Raw genomic sequence first — 20056 nt, forward strand, 5'->3', positions numbered from 1 at the left:
CATGGTATGGTCAGTCTTTAAAATTTCTAGCATTCTGGTGGGTATGTAGTGGTAGCTCATTATAGCTTTGATTTGCCCTTTCCTGGTGACTAATGATTTGGAACACCCTTTTTATGGGCTTATTTTTGCAATCCTTGGATCTTGGGGAAGTTTCTGTTCAGATCTTTTACCTGTTTCAAAAAATGTGTCTTGGACTGGGCGCATTGGCTCACACCTGTAACCCCAGCACTTTGGGAGGCCAGGGCGGGAGGATCACTTAAGCCCAGGAGTTTGAGAGCAGACTGGACAACAGAGCAAGATCCCCTTCTCGGCTGGGCATGATGGTTCATGCCTGTAATCCCAGCAGTTTGGGAGGCCGAGGCAGGAGGATCACTTGAAGTCAGGAGTTCAAGAACAGCCTGGCCAATATGGTGAAACCCCATCTCTAGTAAAATTACAAAAAAAAAAAATTTTTTTAAAGACCCCCCCCTTCTCTACAGAAGAAGAATTTGTTTTTAATTAGCTGGGCATGGTGGTATGTGCCTATAGTCCTAGCTACTGGGGAGGCTGGGGCAGGAGGATTGCTTGAGCCCAGGAGTTTGAGGCTGCAGTGAGCTGTGATTGTGCCACTGCACTCCAGCTTGGGCAGCAGAACGAGACCCTGTCTCTAAAATAAAATAATATGTTTTGTTGTAAAAGTTCTTTGTATATTCTAGATATGAGTGAGGCATTTATTTTATGTTTTGCAAATATTTTTTCCCAGTCTTTGGTTTGCTTTTTCATTTTAGTAACTGTCTGGGTTCTTCTGTAGTTTGATGATTCTTCAGTTAAGCTTCTCTACTAAGTTTTTTATTTCAATAATCAGAATATGATACCTGATTTTTGAAAATTATCCTTCACCTTCTACGGTTTTAATTATGCTTATTTTTCTTTGTTCCATTTGCTGATACGGCCCAGTGTTTTCAGGTATTGCTGTCTTCGTTGAGTTTCGTACTTTTCTTTATGGATTAGTTGTATCTTGAATGTGTGATAATAACTGGTTTTGTGCTCCTCTTCTGTATGTTTAGACTTTCCTGTTACAACATTCGGGGATGGAGGTAGCCTGTAGAGCCAAGAGCAGCCTGGGTGTGGAGGCTGTCTGCTCCTTTAACCTTTCACCAACCCTTTCAGAACATTGCCCACTTTTTCAGCCCAAGCACCCAAGCTCCCTGTTCCTACTTCAAGCAGATGCTGCTGCTACTGTTCCTAGTTGCTTGGCACCAGGGACTCATGCATACTGAGAGAAGCAAAGCTGTGCTCATCTGACTGCTCCTGCTCTGGTACTGCATCTCATAACCTAGTCTTTGACCCAGAGCTCCCTCCTCTCCATCTTTGGTGAACCAACTACCTTATTTCTGGGTGGCCTTCTCTGATGTCCCTTTTCTTCCTCTCCGTGCTAGAGAGGATTCTTTTTCTGTTTTTTTCCTAGCATCCAGTATCTATAATTCATTGTTTATGTGTCTGTCATTTGTAATAACTGAACTCTTGTAGAGAAGCAGCAGATATTATTCACATGTGAGTGTCTATCACCCTGAATAACACAGACTATTTGAATGAGACATTTTTATTTAGAGAATGGGAGTTTTAATTAGAAAAGACAATAGAGCTTGAGACTCCCTGGGAGAGCAGGCCAGGTAAGGTACCACATGGAGAGATACTGGTCTGTTTCTTTTACTGGTAGGTTAATCTTAGGCAGGTTATTTAATCTTGTTTAATCTTTTTATATTACAATAATTTTAATTATATAAAATGTGAGAATGTGTGTATACATACATATATCTGCATACATTTTATTAAAACAGTACATGTTCATTGGGTTTCGGTTTTTGTTTTTTGTTTTGAGACAGAGTCTCACTCTGTCACCCAGACTGGAGTGCAATGGCACAATCTTGGCTCACTGCAATCTCTGCCCTCCCGGACTCAAGCGATTCTCCCACCTCAGCTTCCCTAGTAGCTAGGATTACAGGTGCATGCCACCACGCCCAGCTAATTTTCATATTTTTAGTAGAGACCAGTTTTCACCATGTTGGCCAGTCTGGTCTTGAACTCCTGACCTCAGGTGATCTGCTTGCTTTGGCCTCTCAAAGTGCTGGGATTATAGGCATGAGCCACTGTGCCTGGCCAACAAATGGTTTTTTAAACAGTACTGGGACAACTGGATATTTCCATGCAGAACAATGAAGGTGGACCCCTACCTTAAACTGTATACAAAAATTAACTCAAAATGGATAAAAGACCCAAACTTGAGAGCTAATTTATGAAATTCTTAGAAGTAAACATAGACGCAAGTCTTTATGACCTTGGATTAGTCAGTGTTATTTTAGATATGCCACTAAAAGCACAAGCAACCAAAGAAAAAATAGATAAGTGGTACTTCATCAAAATTAATAGCTTTTTTGCTTAAATAACATTATTATGAAAGTAAAAGGATAACTCGTGGAATGGGAGAAAATAATTGCACATTATATATTTGATAAGGGGCTTGCACCTATATATAAAGAACTTTTAAAACTTTGGGAGGACAAGCTGGGTGGATCACTTGAGGTCAGGAGTTTGAGACCAGCCTGGCCATGGCCAACATGGTGAAACCCCGTCTCTTCTAAAAATACAAAAATTAGCCAGGAGCGGTGGCAGGCGCCTGTAAATCCCAGCTACTTGGGAGGCTGAAGCAGGAGAATCACTTGAACCGGGAGGCAGAGGTCACAGTGAGCCAAGATTGTACCACTGCACTCCATCCTGGGCAACAAGAGTGAAACTCCATCTCAAATAAATAAAATACTGATGTTTCTTCATCATTTAAGTCCATGTTAGTTAGTTTGTTTTTTTTTAGTTTGGTTTTTGAGATGGAGTCTCATTCTGTCGCCCAGGCTGGAGTGCAGTGGCATAATTTTTAGTGCACTGCAGCCTCTGCCTTCCGGGCTCAAGTGATCATCCCGCCTCAGCCTCCCAAGTAGCTGGGACTGTAGGCATGCACCACCATGTCCAGCTAATTTTTTGTATTTTTAGTAGAGACGGGGTTTCACCATGTTGGCCAGGCTGGTCTTGAACTCCTGACCTCAACTGATCTGCCCACCTTGGCCCCCCAAAGTGCTGGGATTACAGGCGTGAGCCACTGTGCCTGGCCCATGTTAGTTTCTTTAGTTGGATAATGACTTAAGGAAATTTCTTGAAAGATTTTAAACTAACTAGGGAACATTAGTAATATGATAGGCACTATTTAGGCTGTGTTTGCTGTTTTCTGCTTACATCAAGTAGCACTGAGGCGGGCGTGGCACATTGAACAGGTTCCATGAACACTATCCATGACCAAGTTAGGACGCCACCCTTTAGATCCCCATCAGCAAACTACATCTGAGTAACTAACTTAACTGACATTTTACACCTGGGTAAGAGTAGCAATTTACAACTTCTGTTTTTATTTTCTGGTATTTTTTCTCTTAGTGGGGGAAGAGGTAGTTGATAAAGTATCATATTTATATGTGAGACTAACTAGTTTAAGTTTTTAAAAATTAGGTTTGGTTCTTGGCAGAAGGATCTTGTTCAAGTAAGGAAAATTCACTTTAGTGCTGGAAATAACTTTTTTACTTGTTTCTAATGGCCACTAGTATATGGCATTAGATTTGGGACATAGCTATTAATTTGTGTACATATTGTATGAACGTAATTCTTTATACTCATTATTTTCATTGTGTAATAGTTCTTTAGAAAGCAGATTTGGAGACAGTTTGTTCATATCTGCTATATATTTGTTTGCTTTGTAACTATTTTGTAAATATAATTTACATTATTTTCCTAGAAATTTAAAATCAAAATGTTCAAAACAGTATTGTGATAAGAATATTTTAAGATGACTTAAAAACACTGCTAAATAAACTCTTAGCACTTTTGTTTCAGACATCTCCACTTTAGTGTCAACTGCATGGGTCAACAAACTACTGTGGCCCCAATCTGCCTATTTTTGTAAGCAAAACTTTATTGGAATACAGCCACACTCATTACATTTATGTTTCTGTCATCCCTGGTGTAGAGGATTTTATCCCTTCATTCCTGCAAATACCTGGATCTCAAAGATCTTATAAGATCTTTAATAAGATCTTATCTTTAATAAGATCAGTATCTTATTAAACTGGCCTGTGGGCTTTCTGTGTGTTTCATTTCCCTCTATAGCAAACTGATTACTTCTTTGAGATTGGTCTTCCTTTTCTTTTTCTGCAACAGGATCGCAGTATGTGGTAGGGAAGTGATGCTGTCTGAAGGTGACATCCTGTTCTCCTCTCTTCTGTCCTCTCCATCCTTATTTTGGCCACCTGGTAATTGTGGGGGAGGGGTAGAATGCTAGTCTAAATTATAAAATGAAATTGCTTGGGGCTGGGGGAGATTCCTGCCATGCAGTTGAGAAATAAAAGTTACCTGGCTTTCGGTACAATCTGTTTTGGGGTCATGGGGTGTTTTGAGAATCAGAAGAAAGTTGTGGAACCACTCCCCGGGGGGCGGGAAAGAATATATTCAGAAATGTATTATTACAGAAATCTTTGATCAGTTTTTAAACATTGAAATACAAGTGACTTTACCAATGTATTCTAATATACTTGTCGGCAGCCACTTCTGGTGTTAGAACTTTGAATATAGACATTTGAGAAAAATAATTGATTTTAAGTGTTCCCAAAATAAGTCACTGGTTCAGGATAGATCTATCTTAGTGTTCCCAAATTGTGAAAGGAAAAAGATTAAGCCCTTAATGTTGAAACGTGTGTCTCCCAAATCTTGCATTGTGCTTGGCAGTAGAGCTGTGAAATTCCGTTGATCAGAGGGCTTGTTTCTGGCCTTGTTCTTTTTTCACTTCTGCACGAGCCCTTCCATTTGACCAGTGTGTCCTAAACTTTATTCATTGAATGCTATCTTCATGAGTTTGCCTTCTCTGCATATTTCCTGATATTCTTTCAATGAACTCAGTTTTTAAAATATATATATGTAAAATTTTAAAATATGGAATGACTCACAAATTTGCATGTCATCCTGGCACGAGGGCCGTGCTAATCTTCTCTGTATCGTTCCGCTGTTAGTATATGTGCTGCCTAAGTGAGCACTTAATTTTTTGTAAAGACAAAGTGTTGCCTGGCCTGGTCCCAACTCCTGGGCTCAGGCGACCCTCCCATCTCAGCCTCTCGAAGTGCTGGGATTACAGGTGTGAGCCATCAACTCACTTTTTAAAACTTAAATTTAAGCAAATAATTACTGTCTGTGAAATATGGGTTTCATGTACTAATTCTTTTATATTTGCCACTTAAAGGAACATGTAAATATTGGGGGTTTTGTTTACCTAAAACCATCTTTTATCTTTTTAGAGGGCATCAACTTCATTTTGGGAAACATTCCCCTATGTGCTGGAATTTTAAAGCTTTGATTTTGAACCAGAGTATGAATGGTGGAAGCTGCTTTAACTTGGAAATACCAGAGGAAAGGAGGGATCATGGGATGGGTGGGTGCTGCCTGCTGAAATACCCCTTGCTTGGGCAAATTTATGTGTCCTGAATATGAGGATATTTGGCTATGTGCATGGCAAAGCTTGGGATCATACCCTTGCAAGAATAGTTGGTTTGTTCTTTAACCTGGCCAAACATGTATATACACACACATGCGTGCACATTTCATACATTTTATTTTCTTTTACAGGTTTGATCTTACTCTTCTACCTAGTTTTTTATGGGTTCCTGGCTGCACTCTTCTCATTCACGATGTGGGTTATGCTTCAGACTCTCAATGATGAGGTTCCGAAATACCGTGACCAGATTCCTAGCCCAGGTAATTATCTTGCCGTTATGACTTTTTTTTTTTTTTTTTTTTTTTTTTGAGACAGAGTTTTGCTCTTGTTGTCCAGGCTGGAGTGCAATGGTATGATCTCGGCTCACTGCAACCTCCGCCTCCTGGGTTCAAGCGATTGTCCTGCCTCAGCCTCCCAGGTAGCTGGGATTACAGACATGCACCACCACGCCTGGCTAATTTTGTGTTTTTAGTAGAGAAGGGGTTTCACCACGTTGGCCAGGCTGGTCTCGAACTCCTGACCTCAGGTGATCCACCCACCTCGGCCTCCCAAAGTGCTGGGATTACAGGGGTGAGCCACCACACCCGGCCTAAACAGTCTTTGAATGCCAGCTCTCCCTTGGTGATTGGACATGACCCTTGTCCTCAGATGCTGGTAATTCTTAGAAAAGTAAGAAATAGTAATGTGCAGAACTTCAGTGTGTGTAATTCGAAAAACTGTAAACTAACTGCTAGAGATGACAGAGAAAGGAAGGTTCTACCTAGAGAAGAAGGTTCAGTCCTAGAGGAGCGGGATTTAGAGGGCAGGAGAGTGGGGAATCAGGCCAGGAAGGTGGGAGTCTAGCAGGTTTCTCACTAGAGCAGCGGTTTTCAACCACTGGGTCATATGGCAGCATCTGGAAATATTTTTGGTTGTTACAGCTGGAGAGGGTACTGTGAGTAGAGGCCAGGGATGTTGCTAAACATCCTACAGTGCATAGGACAACCCCCACAACAGAGAATTAGCCCAAAATGCCAATAATGCCGAGATGGAAGCACCCTTATCTAGATCCTTGCTCACTGTATAGACTTCTGAGCTGTATCACCAGCCAAACTGAACTAATTTCCTCAACCTTTTTTTTTCCTAGAAGAACAATTTTTTCTAATGATTTCTTTTGTTTACACCTAATCTTAGTCTAAATATCCTGAATAACTCTTTTAAAACTCTTAGTGTATTGGAGCAAGGGTCAGAGATTAGCTCCGATGCTACTTTTCCCTCATCTCTCATTGTAGTCCTGTTTTTTTTCTACCTTAGACTAATTCTAAGATTATTCTTTACTTGCTATTTAAGTGATGTGACTTACCATTGAACATAGTCTCATCTATTTCAAAACCACTGAACTCTGTTTATAATTGCATGAAATATGTAAGTATATGTGTTAAATATTTTTAAGTACAGTTTTAAACTGAGTTTCTTAAACTTATTTGTCGATTATTTTAGTACTTAAAGTATCGTTAGTTTAAATAAATATATATACATGCATACACATGTACATATGTATATATTACATATGGGATATATTAAACATTTCCATATTTAATATAGCACATGTGTACATGCAATACATATATAATATGTGTGTGTTGTATATTATATACATATAATATGTATTATATGTACATGTGTGATATATTAAGTATGGGAATGTTTGAAGACTAGAGAAAATTTTAGGATTGTTTTAAAGCCTATGTGCAAGGTTGAATTAATAATCTAGATCTAATGCTTTTTGTTTTGTTTTTTCGTGTTTTTTGTTTGTTTGTTTTGTTTTTTTGAGATGGACTCTCGCTCTGTCGCCCAGGCTGGAGTGCAATGGCACGATCTCAGCTCACTGGAACCTCTGCCTCCCGGGTTCAAGCCATTCTCCTGCCTCAGCCTCCCAAGTAACTGGGACTACAGGCATGCGCCACCACTCCCGCCTAATTTTTGTATTTTTAGTAGAGACGGGGTTTCACTATGTTGTCCAGGCTGGTCTCAACCTCCTGACCTCAAGTGATCTGCCCGCCTCGGCCTCCCAAAGTGCTGGGATTATAGGCGTGAGCCACTGCACCCAGCTGGTCTAATGCTTTTTAAACAAGGAAAGCTTATATTAAAGTTGGAAGCCTGATTGTTTCTTACCGATAAATCTACTTGCCTTTTCTTCATTAGTAAGCTTAAGCAACGTGGTCTGTATTACATGGGCGTCGACTTCTGATAGGAATTGTTGGTGGTTATACTCCAAATTCAGTATGTGAAAACCACATTTTGATTACAGAGCAATATCTGCTATTGAAGGAAGAATATTTGCCATAAAGTTTAAAATGCATAGACGTTGTTCACTGAAAAGGAGTTAGCTGTCTTATGAATGTTTCCATACAGTTGTAATTTAAATGACACAAGTACTTAGGTTTTGATTTGCTAAAATTGTTTTCTTTGTATTAATGGCACATTGACAAAACCTAAAAATGTTATTTGATTTTTTAAAAATGAATATAGAAAGTTCAAAGTAAAATTGCATCTTTTAAAAAGGAAGATTATAATTAACTGTAGATAATCAAATTTAGGGATGGTTTCTAATCGGTAATGTCTGAGATAGTTTTGAAGGTTTGAATTCTTTTTAATTTTAGATGTCTGTGCCTTCATAATTAGAATTGGGAAGTTCTTGATGGTTTCAGCATACTGTCAACACAATTTTCCATGTAATTTGCTGAGATCTGCTTTTTAGAGATAAGAGTAAGGAAAAGAAGAGAAGGAAATTTGATAATCTCTCCCTTTTATCTCTTTATAGGACTTATGGTTTTTCCAAAACCAGTGACTGCATTGGAATATACATTCAGTAGGTCTGATCCAACTTCTTATGCAGGGTACATTGAAGACCTTAAGAAGTTTCTAAAACGTGAGTATGTTTTCTTAGAGTAAGGTCAGAGATTTTAATTATAGAAATTAGTACCAAATTGTGGGGCGGGCACGGTGACTCACACCTGTAATCCCAGCACTTTGGGAAGCCAAGGCGGGCAGATCACCTGAGGTCAGGAGTCTGAGACCGGCCTGGCTAACGTGGTGAAACCCCGTCTCTACTAAATGTACAAAATTAGCTGGCTGTGGTGGCATGCGCCTGTAATTCCAGCTACTCGGGAGGCTGAGGCAGAAGAATCGCTTGAACCTGGGAAGCAGAGGTTGCAGTGAGCCGAGTTCGCGCCACTTTACTCCAGCCTGGGCAACAAGAGCAAAACTCTGTCTCAAAAAAAAAAAAGTACCAAGTTTGTGATTACATTTAGAGACATCATTCTTAGAATGTGTATTACCTTTTGGGCCGGGTGCGGTGGCTCACACCTGTAATCCCAGCACTTTGGGAGGCTGAGGTGGGTGGATCATGAGGTCAGAAGATCGAGACCATCCTGGCTAACACGGTGAAAAACCGTCTCTACTGAAAATACAAAAAATTATCCGGCAAGGTGGCGGGTGCCTGTAGTCCCAGCTACTCGGGAGGCTGAGGGAGGAGAATGGCGTGAACGCAGGAGGCAGACGATGCAGTGAGCCAAGATTGCACCACTGTACTCCAGCCTGGGCGACAGAGCGAGACTCCGTCTCAAAAAAAAACACAGCATGTGAAAGAATGTGTATTACCTTTTATTTCCTTCTGTTAAACAGACAACTGAGCAAGTGCATTTTATAATTACTTGTGAGACTGTTCTAACTATAGAAAGACACAGGGGCTTACTAATGGGCAGTAGATTTGATTTTTCTGCCTTTAATAAGTACACTAAGTTTCTTGAGATGTAACATTTATTCTGCATTAAAACTAAATATTTTAATTAATAGAGCAAATCTATATTGTATGAAATAGTTCCTCTGAGGACTTGGATCTTTTGCATCCAATGTAGTGTTTGTGTCGGGGATGGGAAATGGTTTATTATTTTAAAGTTATGTCTGTGTCTGATTTTTAGTACATCAGTTTTTCAAAGTTACCAGTTTGTAACGTTGTTTGATAGCCATCCTAGCCCAGCTTTTCCTCCTGTTTTGTTTGGCCCAGCCATTTATGTGAATGGTGTTAACAGTCACATGAGTAATCATCGAACACCCTGGCCTGCTGGTTCGTGATCAGCTCATCTCTTCCTCAGCCACACACAACTGCAACTGCTCCCTAGAACATTACCTTGTCTCATCTCCCACCCCATCTTCCCTTTTATGTAGCTTAGTTCCATGGCTTGTAATTCATTTTTACTTTTACTGGTGCTCTGAAATCCCAGACCTGTCAGTCTTCATGTCACACCCTGTGGCAGAACCCCACTCCTGGATAAAGCCATATAATTACTGGATGTAGCTCATCCTTCTGTGCCCCTGCCCCTGAGCAGATACTGAGCAGGACTAATTAGCACTGTGAGTATTTGAGCACCTCCCTCAAATGGACTTGCTTCGCTGCTTGGTAATCCTATGGAATTTCTCTGGATAATTCTCTGAAAGGATTATTTCCAACTTTCAAGCCTTTTAACCCCTTACCTTTTTCCTTATAACTCACTCTCTTCATATAACCTGATTTCTTGCTTCAAGAGATAATAGAAAAACTCAGATGGGAGCTCCTCTAGTTTCCCCATTACCAGTAAAACAGATCTACAACGGCAGCCATTTTATGTCACATTCCTCCTGCTCTGATCGGGGGCTGCCCTTCCTCTCACTTGAGGCCACCTGTGTCATTCCTGCTTTGGATCTCATCCTCTCTCAATGTCTAAGAAACATACTATGTACTCTCTCTTCTTGTGTGTATTTAGCCTTTCTGTCTTTATTGGATCCTTCCTAGCAACTTGAAAAAAATCTTCAACTCTCTCCTATCTTAAACCAAAAGCTGCTTTTGATCCCACATTATCTACTATCTTCCTAATCTCTTTTCCTTGACAGTTAAATATGTATTATTTAAAAAAGACTTTTGTGAAAGTATTATCCATGGTTTAATAGCTAAAAAGGTCTGCAGTGAAGTGTTCCCTGCCCTCCTCCCTTCTAGCAGAAGTCCTATTAATTTATTCACATATTTTTTGAGGGCCTGCTTTGTGGCAGGCACTCATTTGGGTTCCAACAATGAATAGAAGAAAAATTCCTGTCTTTCTGGAGCTTAGTCTCGTGGTGAATTAGAAGATAATACGTCTTGAGGGGGAAAATAAAGCAGAAAAAGGAGATAGGGTAAGTTGGGAAGGATTGTGGTTTTACATGCAGAGTGGTCTAGGAAAGCCTTATTGAAAGGGAACCTTGAGGGAAGAGCAGAAGGAGGTGAAAGAAGTAGGCATGGAAATGTCCAGCAGCAGAAGCAGTAGGTGCAAAGGCCCTGAGGCTTATGGTGCTGATGTGTTGAACATTCATCAAGGAAGCAAGAGGGGGTGAATAGAGTGAGCCAGGGGAGAGTAGTAGGAGATTGAGGTTAGGGAGTTAAAGGAGGTCCAGACTGTAGGTCCTTAGAACCCGTTGTTAAGTTCTTTGGCTTTTACAGAGTCCATGATGGGGAATTTTAAGCAGTGAATAATAACATGATCTAATTCGGATTTTTAAAGGCTCCTACAAGCAGCTCTTTGAAACTAGACTAGAAGGGGGAATTGAGGAAGCTAGTTAGGCTCTTACAGTAATCCAGGTAAGTGGAGACGGTGGCTTGGCAAGGGAGAGAGCAATGGAGTTTGTGAAAAATAGTCTGATTCTGGACACGTTTCTTTTCTCTTTCTTTCCTTTGTCTATTTGTCTGAGATAGGGTCTCTCTCTGTCACCCAGTGGCATAATCACAGCTCACTGTAGCCTCAGTCTCCTGGGCTCAAGTGATCCTCCTGTCTCAGCCTCTTGAGTAGTTAAGACTACAGGCTCACATCATCACACCTTGCAAATTTTTAAATTTTTTGTAGAGATGGGGTCTCACTATGTTGCCCAGGCTGGTCTTGAACTCTTGGCCTCAAGTGATCCACCCACCTTGGCCTCCCAAAGTGCTGGGATTATAGGCATGAGCTACTGCACCTGGCCTCTAGATATATTTTTGGTAGGGAATAATTTCATGCTTCTGAACTTTTTCTTACGGTGTTTTCCTTCTGTATCTATAAATATTACACTTTTCCTGCTGGTTCTTGATTTTTTACTTCTATGCATTATCACTTTATTATCACTTTTATACATTTTTTTTACTTAGTTCACATGTCTCAGACCTTCCCTTTCTTAATTGATTACTATTTTCAGTTTCATTATTGGTTGCTTTTTTATACCTGGTCTTTATATCTTCTTCTATCATCTGTAGATACTCTCTTCTGACTTCCTTATTTGTAAACTATCATTTGAGGTATTTTCTTGAGTCTCTTTTTTCTGGAAAACTACTTCCTGGAGCCCTTTCCCTCCTGCTGCAGTCTGTACTATTTCTACATCAGCCTTTTACTCCCAACTGTCCTTTGGGGAACTTCCTTTTGCCACTTTCTTTTGTTGGACCCACTGTTTCTTGGCTCTTGCCCTGCCCTTTTTTTTTTTTCCTCTTAATGTATTCCTTAGTTTTGATGGAGTACATTCTCAGGTAATTTTATAAGAAAAGACACCAGAAATGTAAATTTGGACCCTTTTATTTCGGAAAATGTCTTGTTTCTGCCTTTATATTTGCTAGTGTACCTCCATGTAGAACTCAGTTCTTTGTATTTGCCTTTTTTCTTCTGAAAGTTTTTCATTTTCTTTTTCAATTTTCTCTGTCTCTTTTGGGTTCTAAAATTTCTGTCTGGATCTCTGTCTCTAAAATATTTTGCTGAGACTTGATTGCAGGTCTCTCAGGATGAAGACTTAAGTTCTTCAGTTCAGGGAAATTATCCTCTGGTAACACTTTGATAATTTCTTCAACTCAATTTTCTGGTTTTCTCTTTCTAGAACTATTCTGTTTGTTGTGTCTTAGACCTCTTGTTTTTCTCTTATTTTGTTTTGACTTAATTAGACTTTCTGGGGGATTTACTTTAATTTTCAACTCTTTTTTTGTTTCTTAAAACATTCAACTGCTGTTGATCCTTATGTGCTCCTTTTTCATGTTTGAAAGATACTATATCTGGTTAAAACATAATGTCTTCTCTGTTTTTTTCCTGCAGATACTAATTGAACCTAAAGTTTTATTTTGTTCCAATTATCTCTTTCCTTTAGGGTCATTCATTCCTCCTGTTATCTTGGTCTTTTTTTTTTTTTTTTTTTCCTTCATTGAGACAGTCTTACTCTGTTGCCCAGGCTGGAGTGCAGTGGCTTGATCTCAGCTCACTGCAACCTCACCTCCTGGGTTCAAGTGACCCTCATGCCTCAGCCTTCCAAGCAGCTAGGATTACAGGCTTGCGCCACCACACCTGACTAATTTTGGTATTTTTAGTAGAGACAGGGTTTCACCATGTTGGCCAGGCTGGCCTCGAACTCCTGGCCTCAAGTAATCTGCCCATCTCAGCCTCCCAAAGTGCTGGGATTTCAGGCATGAGCCATTGCACTTAGGCTTTGGTCTTTCTTATTTTAGGCTTTCTTCAGATGCATAGGGCTCTTTGGTTACTCTGGGTTCAGTGACCTTTCTGTGTTCCCATCATGCCTTCTGCATAATCTAACTGGTCGTCATACAGTTCCTTACACTTAATAGTATGGAAGTGGAAGTCAGCATAATGAAAAAAAATACGAAAGGTCACTGATAACTGACCTAAACCAGCAGAGTCTATGCAGTAGAAGCCCTTGGGAAATTGGTGAAGGACTTACATTTTTTTGCAGTGTTGAGTGTCATGATGCTGTTTTGTTATAAAGTTTATCTCTACCCCCACAAAATACCTGAATCATTCTTTGCTTTTAAATGAGTACATAGTTCCCACAGTAACCTAGTTTCGGATAAGCATAAGATGAAACCAAACATTTTGACAGTGATTTTTTCCCCCCAAGGTAAAGACTTCACACTTCCTTTTTGAGGCATACTCTGAAATTTGGTTCTTATTTTGGTTGAATTCAATACCTTTTTCTGGTACCAATTGCACCCACACACCAATAGTTCTTACTGAGGCACTGTTATATCTTAATTATTTATTAGTAAGTGTTGTTCACTAGAGTAAGCTCATTGAGGGCAGGGATCACATCAGGCTTGCTCACTGTGTGCCTCTTGGACTAAACACTGCCGAGTACAGAGCAGAATTGTATTGTCCGTTGCATATTTCTCCTCCCTCTTCCCTCCCATTGCCAAGTTCTAACCATTTTACTCCTTTATCACTTTAGACTCCATCTCTGCTAAAAACCCCCTTTTATGAGCTAGTTGTCTCTCACCTGGGCTGTTTTAATAGTCTCCTAACTCGTTTTCCAGGTCCCTTCTTTTTCCCTTCTGGACTGACCCCACAGAGAAGTCAGAGTTAATTTCATAAGTATGGTCATACTATCCACTTGCCCTGGTTTAAAATATTTTAGTGGATTGTTAATTGCTGTTTGGCAGAACACTCACCCGCACCCCTCAAAATTCTTTAACACAGTTTACAAGACTGTGTGGTCTGGCTTCTACCTTCCTTCATTGGAAGTGCTTCTCCTAGCTTCATTAACTACCACATTCCCTTCTGCATTCAACTCAGTTGCTTTTTTTTTTTTTTAAGTGTAGGTTGTCATAACACTATGTCTTCATACCTCTGCAATTCTGATTTTATACTCACTTAATGTCTGTCTTCCCCACAAAACCGTAAGCTCCATGAGGGCAGCAGCAGTGCCTTTTTACATCCTCTTCCATTGTATCACCAAGCATGCAGAAGGCATTCAGATAATGCTTTAGCCATGGCTGGTACCGCCACCTAATGGTGACAGAAGAGATGGATCTGTAATCCAGTTTGTATGATTATTGAAATGCAGTAACTTTAGAGCACTAGTTAGCTGTTAAAAGGTAAAGGGGCAAACTTAACATTCTTTCCCTAAAGTTATCTGGTAATTGGCATTGCTGTTTTTGTCTTTGAAGAACATTTTCCAAAGGTTTATATATTCCTGGTTGTTTTTAATACCTTTTTTGGCTGATCTAGTGCACATGTATGTTTCCTTTTTAGCGTATACTTTAGAAGAACAGAAGAACCTCACAGTCTGTCCTGATGGAGCACTTTTTGAACAGAAGGGTCCAGTTTATGTTGCATGTCAGTTTCCTATTTCATTACTTCAAGCATGCAGTGGTATGAATGATCCTGATTTTGGCTATTCCCAAGGAAACCCTTGTATTCTTGTGAAAATGAACAGAGTACGTACATATTTTACCTCTGCTGCTGCTTTTTTTCTAGTATTCTCTTTTAAGGAGGCAACTATTTTTAGATTGTTTGGGTTGGGTTAATGGTAAATAACTTATTAAAAGTTATCATTGGGGGGGTAGCTTGCTTTAAAGGCTAGCAGTAATGTTTATTACTCACTGGAAGAAAGTTTATATGGCAAAAAAAAAAGAGAGGTTCATAGATTAATCATGGAGTAAGGAGTTAAAGTAACTTAAACTTTTCTTCTTTGGAAACGCCTACATGCATTTTACCAGATTAATGCTCCAAGGGGCAAGTGTTCTCCTTGTCATAACCAAAGCAGAGTCTTGTTAGGGTGCAGTGCTCATCTTTGAATCCTGTGTTGTGAAATAATTTAAAATTCTGCAGACTCCATAAAGTTTAAGCTTATTTAACTTTTTCGAAATACTCAGTAGCGAAGCATTGTTTTATAGTATATGTATATGTGTATGTAATTAAGTAACAGAAATACAAATAAATCCCATTCTAACGAGTTCAGTGGGATGTTGCACTTGTATCCAAAGTAGCAGCATTTTGCTGTTTTACAGAAGGGCTCCCTGAATTGTATAGTAATGAGCAAAGTAAGAAGCTAATGAATTAGGGTCATTGTGCAACAGAACCTGATAACAGCTTTTCTTGAGTCACAAAGTGATCCCTAGCCCCCGTGCCTTGCTGCTGTGTAAATGTACTTCAGAGTTGTATTCTGATGCACTTACTGTTTTGAGGCCTGCAAAGTCTGAGTGAAGTCATTCCTGGTCATTTAAACAGGTGTAGACTTCTCAAAATCATGAGTTTGTAAGTCATCATTGGTGAGCAAATTGCCACCAGCCTTAATAAAAGTAAAACTTGAGTCTTTTGAAGTTGGCACTGCTAAATAAGGAGCTTCCCTGTAGGGAGAACCAGCTAGGCCCTGAGGTGCCCAGACTGACACCCCTCCAGCCTCTCCTTCATCCCTTTGGGAGGCCTTGGATAACTGACAACTTCCAGATTGTCCCATAGCATTCTAGGTGCTCAGTAAATGACTAGTGGGATGTTTCAACTAGACTTTATTCAGAAGTAAGAATTGAAGTTAACAAAGTAAGCTGAAAGTAATGTGAAACTAGATCTAGTTTATAAAATGAATTAAGTTTGTTTTAACAGAGATGCCTTTTGTAATCCCAGTCTACTAGAAGTATCCTCACAACATCTAGGTTGCTGAAAATTTGTTCCCAGTAGAAAGCCAGGAGAAGATCAACCTCGGGGGGTTTGTTTTCTTTCCCAAGATGGCCTCTTTGAATGATAATGGTCTGAGACGATACTTGCTGATGACTCAGGGCCTGGCTTTGGCAGGAGGACAGCATCAGACACAGGAATCAGTGATGAGATGAGCTTATGTAGTGTAGCAGGGGGTTTCATACCAGTACAGTTCCCAGTTAGCACTATTGACATTATTATTAGGTCACAACAATACTTGTCTTTTGAGAGCAATATTTAGATTTTACATGCATTCACATGGAAACTGCATATAAATTCAGAATGCCAAAAAATTATCTCACAAAATGTATAAATATGTTAGGATTCAATTCTGTCACCTACATACATGAAAGGAGTCTTAAAATAGGGCTCTTCCAGGGCGTGCCTTTTGGGGAGCAGATGGGTTATGAGATACAGTGAGGCTCAGTGGGGCCCTCATGGAAATATGGAGAGTGTGACCTAATATAGTTTTGTGAAGAACAGTTAATTATTGTGCCTCTGCAGTTCTTATTATTTACATTAAATTATTTGTTCATATAAATACTAATAATTCGATTTAAGGGTTTCTGTTTGTTTGTTATTTTAAGGGTAGCAAAGGGTACTTTTGTTTCAGTTAAATCTTTGGTAATTGATTTATTTTCTAAATTGCCCAGGACAGTAATAAGATACCTGATTGTTGAAGTTATTTTATTTAAAAGTTCATTTTAATCCCCTCAAATAAGATTAAAGTAAAAGGCAGATGTAACTCACTGGGTTAATATACAGTTGGTGTTAATCTCAAAGTCTTCATCCCTTGTCCCCAGCAACAGAGGGAGGAAGTTCCATTGCATACTTACGTGATGTTTAAATTTATCACTATTTCTTAACCTTAGATAATTGGATTAAAGCCTGAAGGAGTGCCAAGGATAGATTGTGTTTCGAAGGTTAGTATTCAAAAAATAACTCCTGTTAAATCTTTGATGTTTCTTAAAATACTTTAAAAGTCTAAGGATTTAGTCATCTTTTTTCTTCCCTGTCACATTTTAAAGTCCTTTGTAGTGCCTTAGAATAAAATTCCACCAACCTTTTTGAGGGTAGTCTTTCTCTTCCTTAATGATAATTCAGAAAGACATTTTCCATGTGTATTTGATTTTGCACACATTGCCTTTATTTTCACATATACCATATTTCATCAATTCTAAGATTTACTTTTTTTCTGTCAGCTCAGTAACACTGAAATTGGGATTACCCTTATAATTGATGGTGTCTTAATACTGTATCATGACATTTTTCTCTTTCTTAATAGTTTGTTAGTTGGCATGCTAGCTATCAATGCTATCTGAGATTTAATGAAATATGGTACATTTTCCTTAAGGTAGAAGCATTATTTATCTCCCCTGTCCCTGCTTAATTTTTTTTCCAGAATACTGTGCAGTTTTCATCTCATAACTTTCTTTTGTTTTCTCTCCATGCTGCAAATGCCACTAAGACAAATAATGTAAAAGATGGGTAAGAGTTCTGAGGAGACATTAAGTTCTAAACTTATCATTGTGCTAAATATTAACATTTCAACTCCGATAGTAGAACAGAAATATTTTACTTAAAATGTTACATTGAAATCACTTTTAAAGTTGTGGGAAAAAAATTCTTTTTACTGTTAATGGGCTTCTTATTTGGGCAGAAACTTCTTGCTCAGTGGCTCTCAAACGATCGTTCATCAGAATCACGTTGGCTTGTTGGGCTCCATTCCCATAGTTTCTGACTCAGTAGGTCTGAGATAGGGCCCAAAATTTGCATTTTCTTTTTTTCTTTTTTTGTTTTTGTTTTTGAGACAGTCTCACTCTGTCACCCAGGCTGGAGTGCACTGGCGTGATCTCGGCTCACTGCAAGCTCCGCCTCCCAGGTTCACGCCATTCTCGTGCCTCTAAGTAGCTGGGACTGCAGGCGCCCGCCACCACGGCAGGCTAATTTTTTGTGTGCTTTTTTTTAGTAGAGACGGGGTTTCACCGTGTTAGCCAGGATAGTCTCAATCTCCTGACCTCGTGATCTGCCCACTTACAGGCATGAGCGACCGCGCAGGCCCAAAATTTGCATTTCTAACTAAAGTTTCCAGGTGATGCTGATGCTGCTGGTCTGAGGCACACATTTTGAGAACTCCCGATTTGGAGTGTCCTTACTAATATTTTAAGAGTATTCACTATTTAGAGTAGCATAAAAAGCCAGGAAGTTTATGGTTTCTCATCTGGGTTGAAATTATGTGTGTGTGACCACTGGCAATTCACTTTACCTCTTTATGCCACAGACAGCTCAGTGGGAAACTTGTACAAAAGGCCAGAGTCGGCCGGGCGCGGTGGCTCACGCCTGTAATCCCAGCACTTTGGGAGGCCAAGGCGGGCGGATCACGAGGTCAGGAGATCGAGACCATCCTGGCCAACATGGTGAAACCCCATCTCTACCAAAATACAAAAAATTAGCCGGGCGTGGTGGTGGGCGCCTGTAGTCCCAGCTACTCAGGAGACTGAGGCAGGGGAATCGCTCGAACCGAGGGGGCGGAGCTTGCAGTGAGCCGAGATCACGCTTCTGCACTCCAGCCTGGCGACAGAGCGAGACTCTGTCCAAAGGAAAAAAAAAAAAAAAAGCAAGCCAGAATCTCACTTAAAACCAGATACTACATCTAAGCTGAGCTTTTCTTTCTTTTTTTTTTTTTTATGGGAGCGGAGTCTCGCTTTGTCGCCCAGGCTGGAGTGCATTGGCGCGATCTCGGCTCACTGCAAGCTCCGCCTGCCAGGTTCACACCATTCTCTGTCCGCAGGCTCCCGAGTAACTGGGACTACAGGCATGAGCCACCTCACCCTGCTCATTTTTTGTATTTTTTAGTAGAGACGGGGTTTCACCGTGTTAGCCAGGATGGTCTCCGTCTCCTGACCTCATGATCCGCCCGCCTCGGCCTCCCCAAGTGCTAGGATTACAGACATAAGCCACCACGCCCGGCTGAGCTTTTCTTGATACATTCTTATAAAAATCTAGTGGGCAGCATATACTGTCAGCTCTCAAGTCAGAACATTATAGCTACAGGATACATTTAGAAAAAATGTTGGGTAACCCTTCATGAGCCTCAGGGCTGGTTCACAAAGCTTTCTGGTAGGAAGTTCTTGGGGCTTGGGTGCTGGGCTTCAGCTGGGTGGAAGTGCTAATTTCATGACAGTGTGCCTGTATACAGGAGCCTGTGAGCAGGCGGCATGGATTAGCTTGGATGGAATCCTGGGTCTACAAAGCCAATATCACCTGAAAGGAAAACACATTCAAGCCAGAAGCGCAAAAGCTTTAAATTATTTTCCTAAGCTTTAAATTGTGTAAGGCTTTGGCCAGTATAAACAATTCCATATACCTCTTCCCTTAAGATGTGTGTTTTTTGTTTTTTGTTTTTTTTTGAGACGGAGTCTTTCTCTGTTGCCCAGGCTGGAGTGCAGTGATGCAATCTCGGCTCACTGCAACCTTCGCCTCCCGGCTTCGGGCAATTCTCCTGCCTCAGCCTCCCGAGTAGCTGGGACTACAGGCACGAACTACCACGCCTGGCTAATTTTTTGTATTTTAGTAGAGACGGGGTTTTACCATGTTGGCCGGGATGGTCTTGATCCCCTGACCTTGTGATCCGCCTGCCTCGGCCTCCCAAAGTACTGGGATTACAGGCGTGAGCCACCATGCCCGACCCCCTTAAGGTTTTAAATGCATTGTTCTTGTTGTTTATCTATTATGTATCCTTCGCTTCTAGAATAGTTGGGGGGAGTGTTAATGAAAAATCCAGATTTAATGATTCCGATTTCAGTTAGCTTTCCCTTTTGCTTTGGAGAGATGTGTGTGAAGTACATAAAATAATCAAAGCAGGTGGGTTTTAAATTTTGTTTATTTAGTTGTGGAATTTTTTTATTTTTATTTTTTTTGCTTTTAGAAAAACACAAAAGTGGAAGAAATGTTTGTAAAATCTGGCATTTTATCCCTGGGCTAGTTACAAGTAACAAACCAGTTAGAACCT

General features: G+C 40.2%; 1 protein-coding gene and 1 non-coding gene across 4 annotated transcripts in view; one reads left to right on the forward strand and one right to left on the reverse strand.

The window, feature by feature from the left end:
• LOC105469989 (ATPase Na+/K+ transporting subunit beta 3) overlaps positions 1 to 20056 on the forward strand; it is a 47587-nt gene that overhangs the window by 19786 nt on the left and 7745 nt on the right. For 2 of the 3 annotated variants that reach the window (XM_011721656.3, XM_011721654.3), the window contains exons 2-5: positions 5692 to 5820; positions 8364 to 8471; positions 14602 to 14786; positions 16917 to 16967. In XM_011721656.3, the coding sequence (XP_011719958.1) occupies positions 5692 to 5820; positions 8364 to 8471; positions 14602 to 14786; positions 16917 to 16967 (473 nt within the window). Of the gene's footprint in view, positions 1 to 4236; positions 4329 to 5691; positions 5821 to 8363; positions 8472 to 14601; positions 14787 to 16916; positions 16968 to 17512; positions 17533 to 20056 lie in introns of all 3 variants that reach the window. The other variant, XM_071091036.1, reaches the window with a different exon arrangement.
• On the reverse strand, positions 4999 to 5105 carry LOC112424669 (U6 spliceosomal RNA). Its single transcript, XR_003015508.1, has one exon. It is a non-coding gene; the product is annotated as a U6 spliceosomal RNA (small nuclear RNA).

This window comes from Macaca nemestrina, chromosome 2, assembly GCF_043159975.1.
Source record: "Macaca nemestrina isolate mMacNem1 chromosome 2, mMacNem.hap1, whole genome shotgun sequence".
NCBI classification, from domain to species: domain Eukaryota; kingdom Metazoa; phylum Chordata; class Mammalia; order Primates; family Cercopithecidae; genus Macaca; species Macaca nemestrina.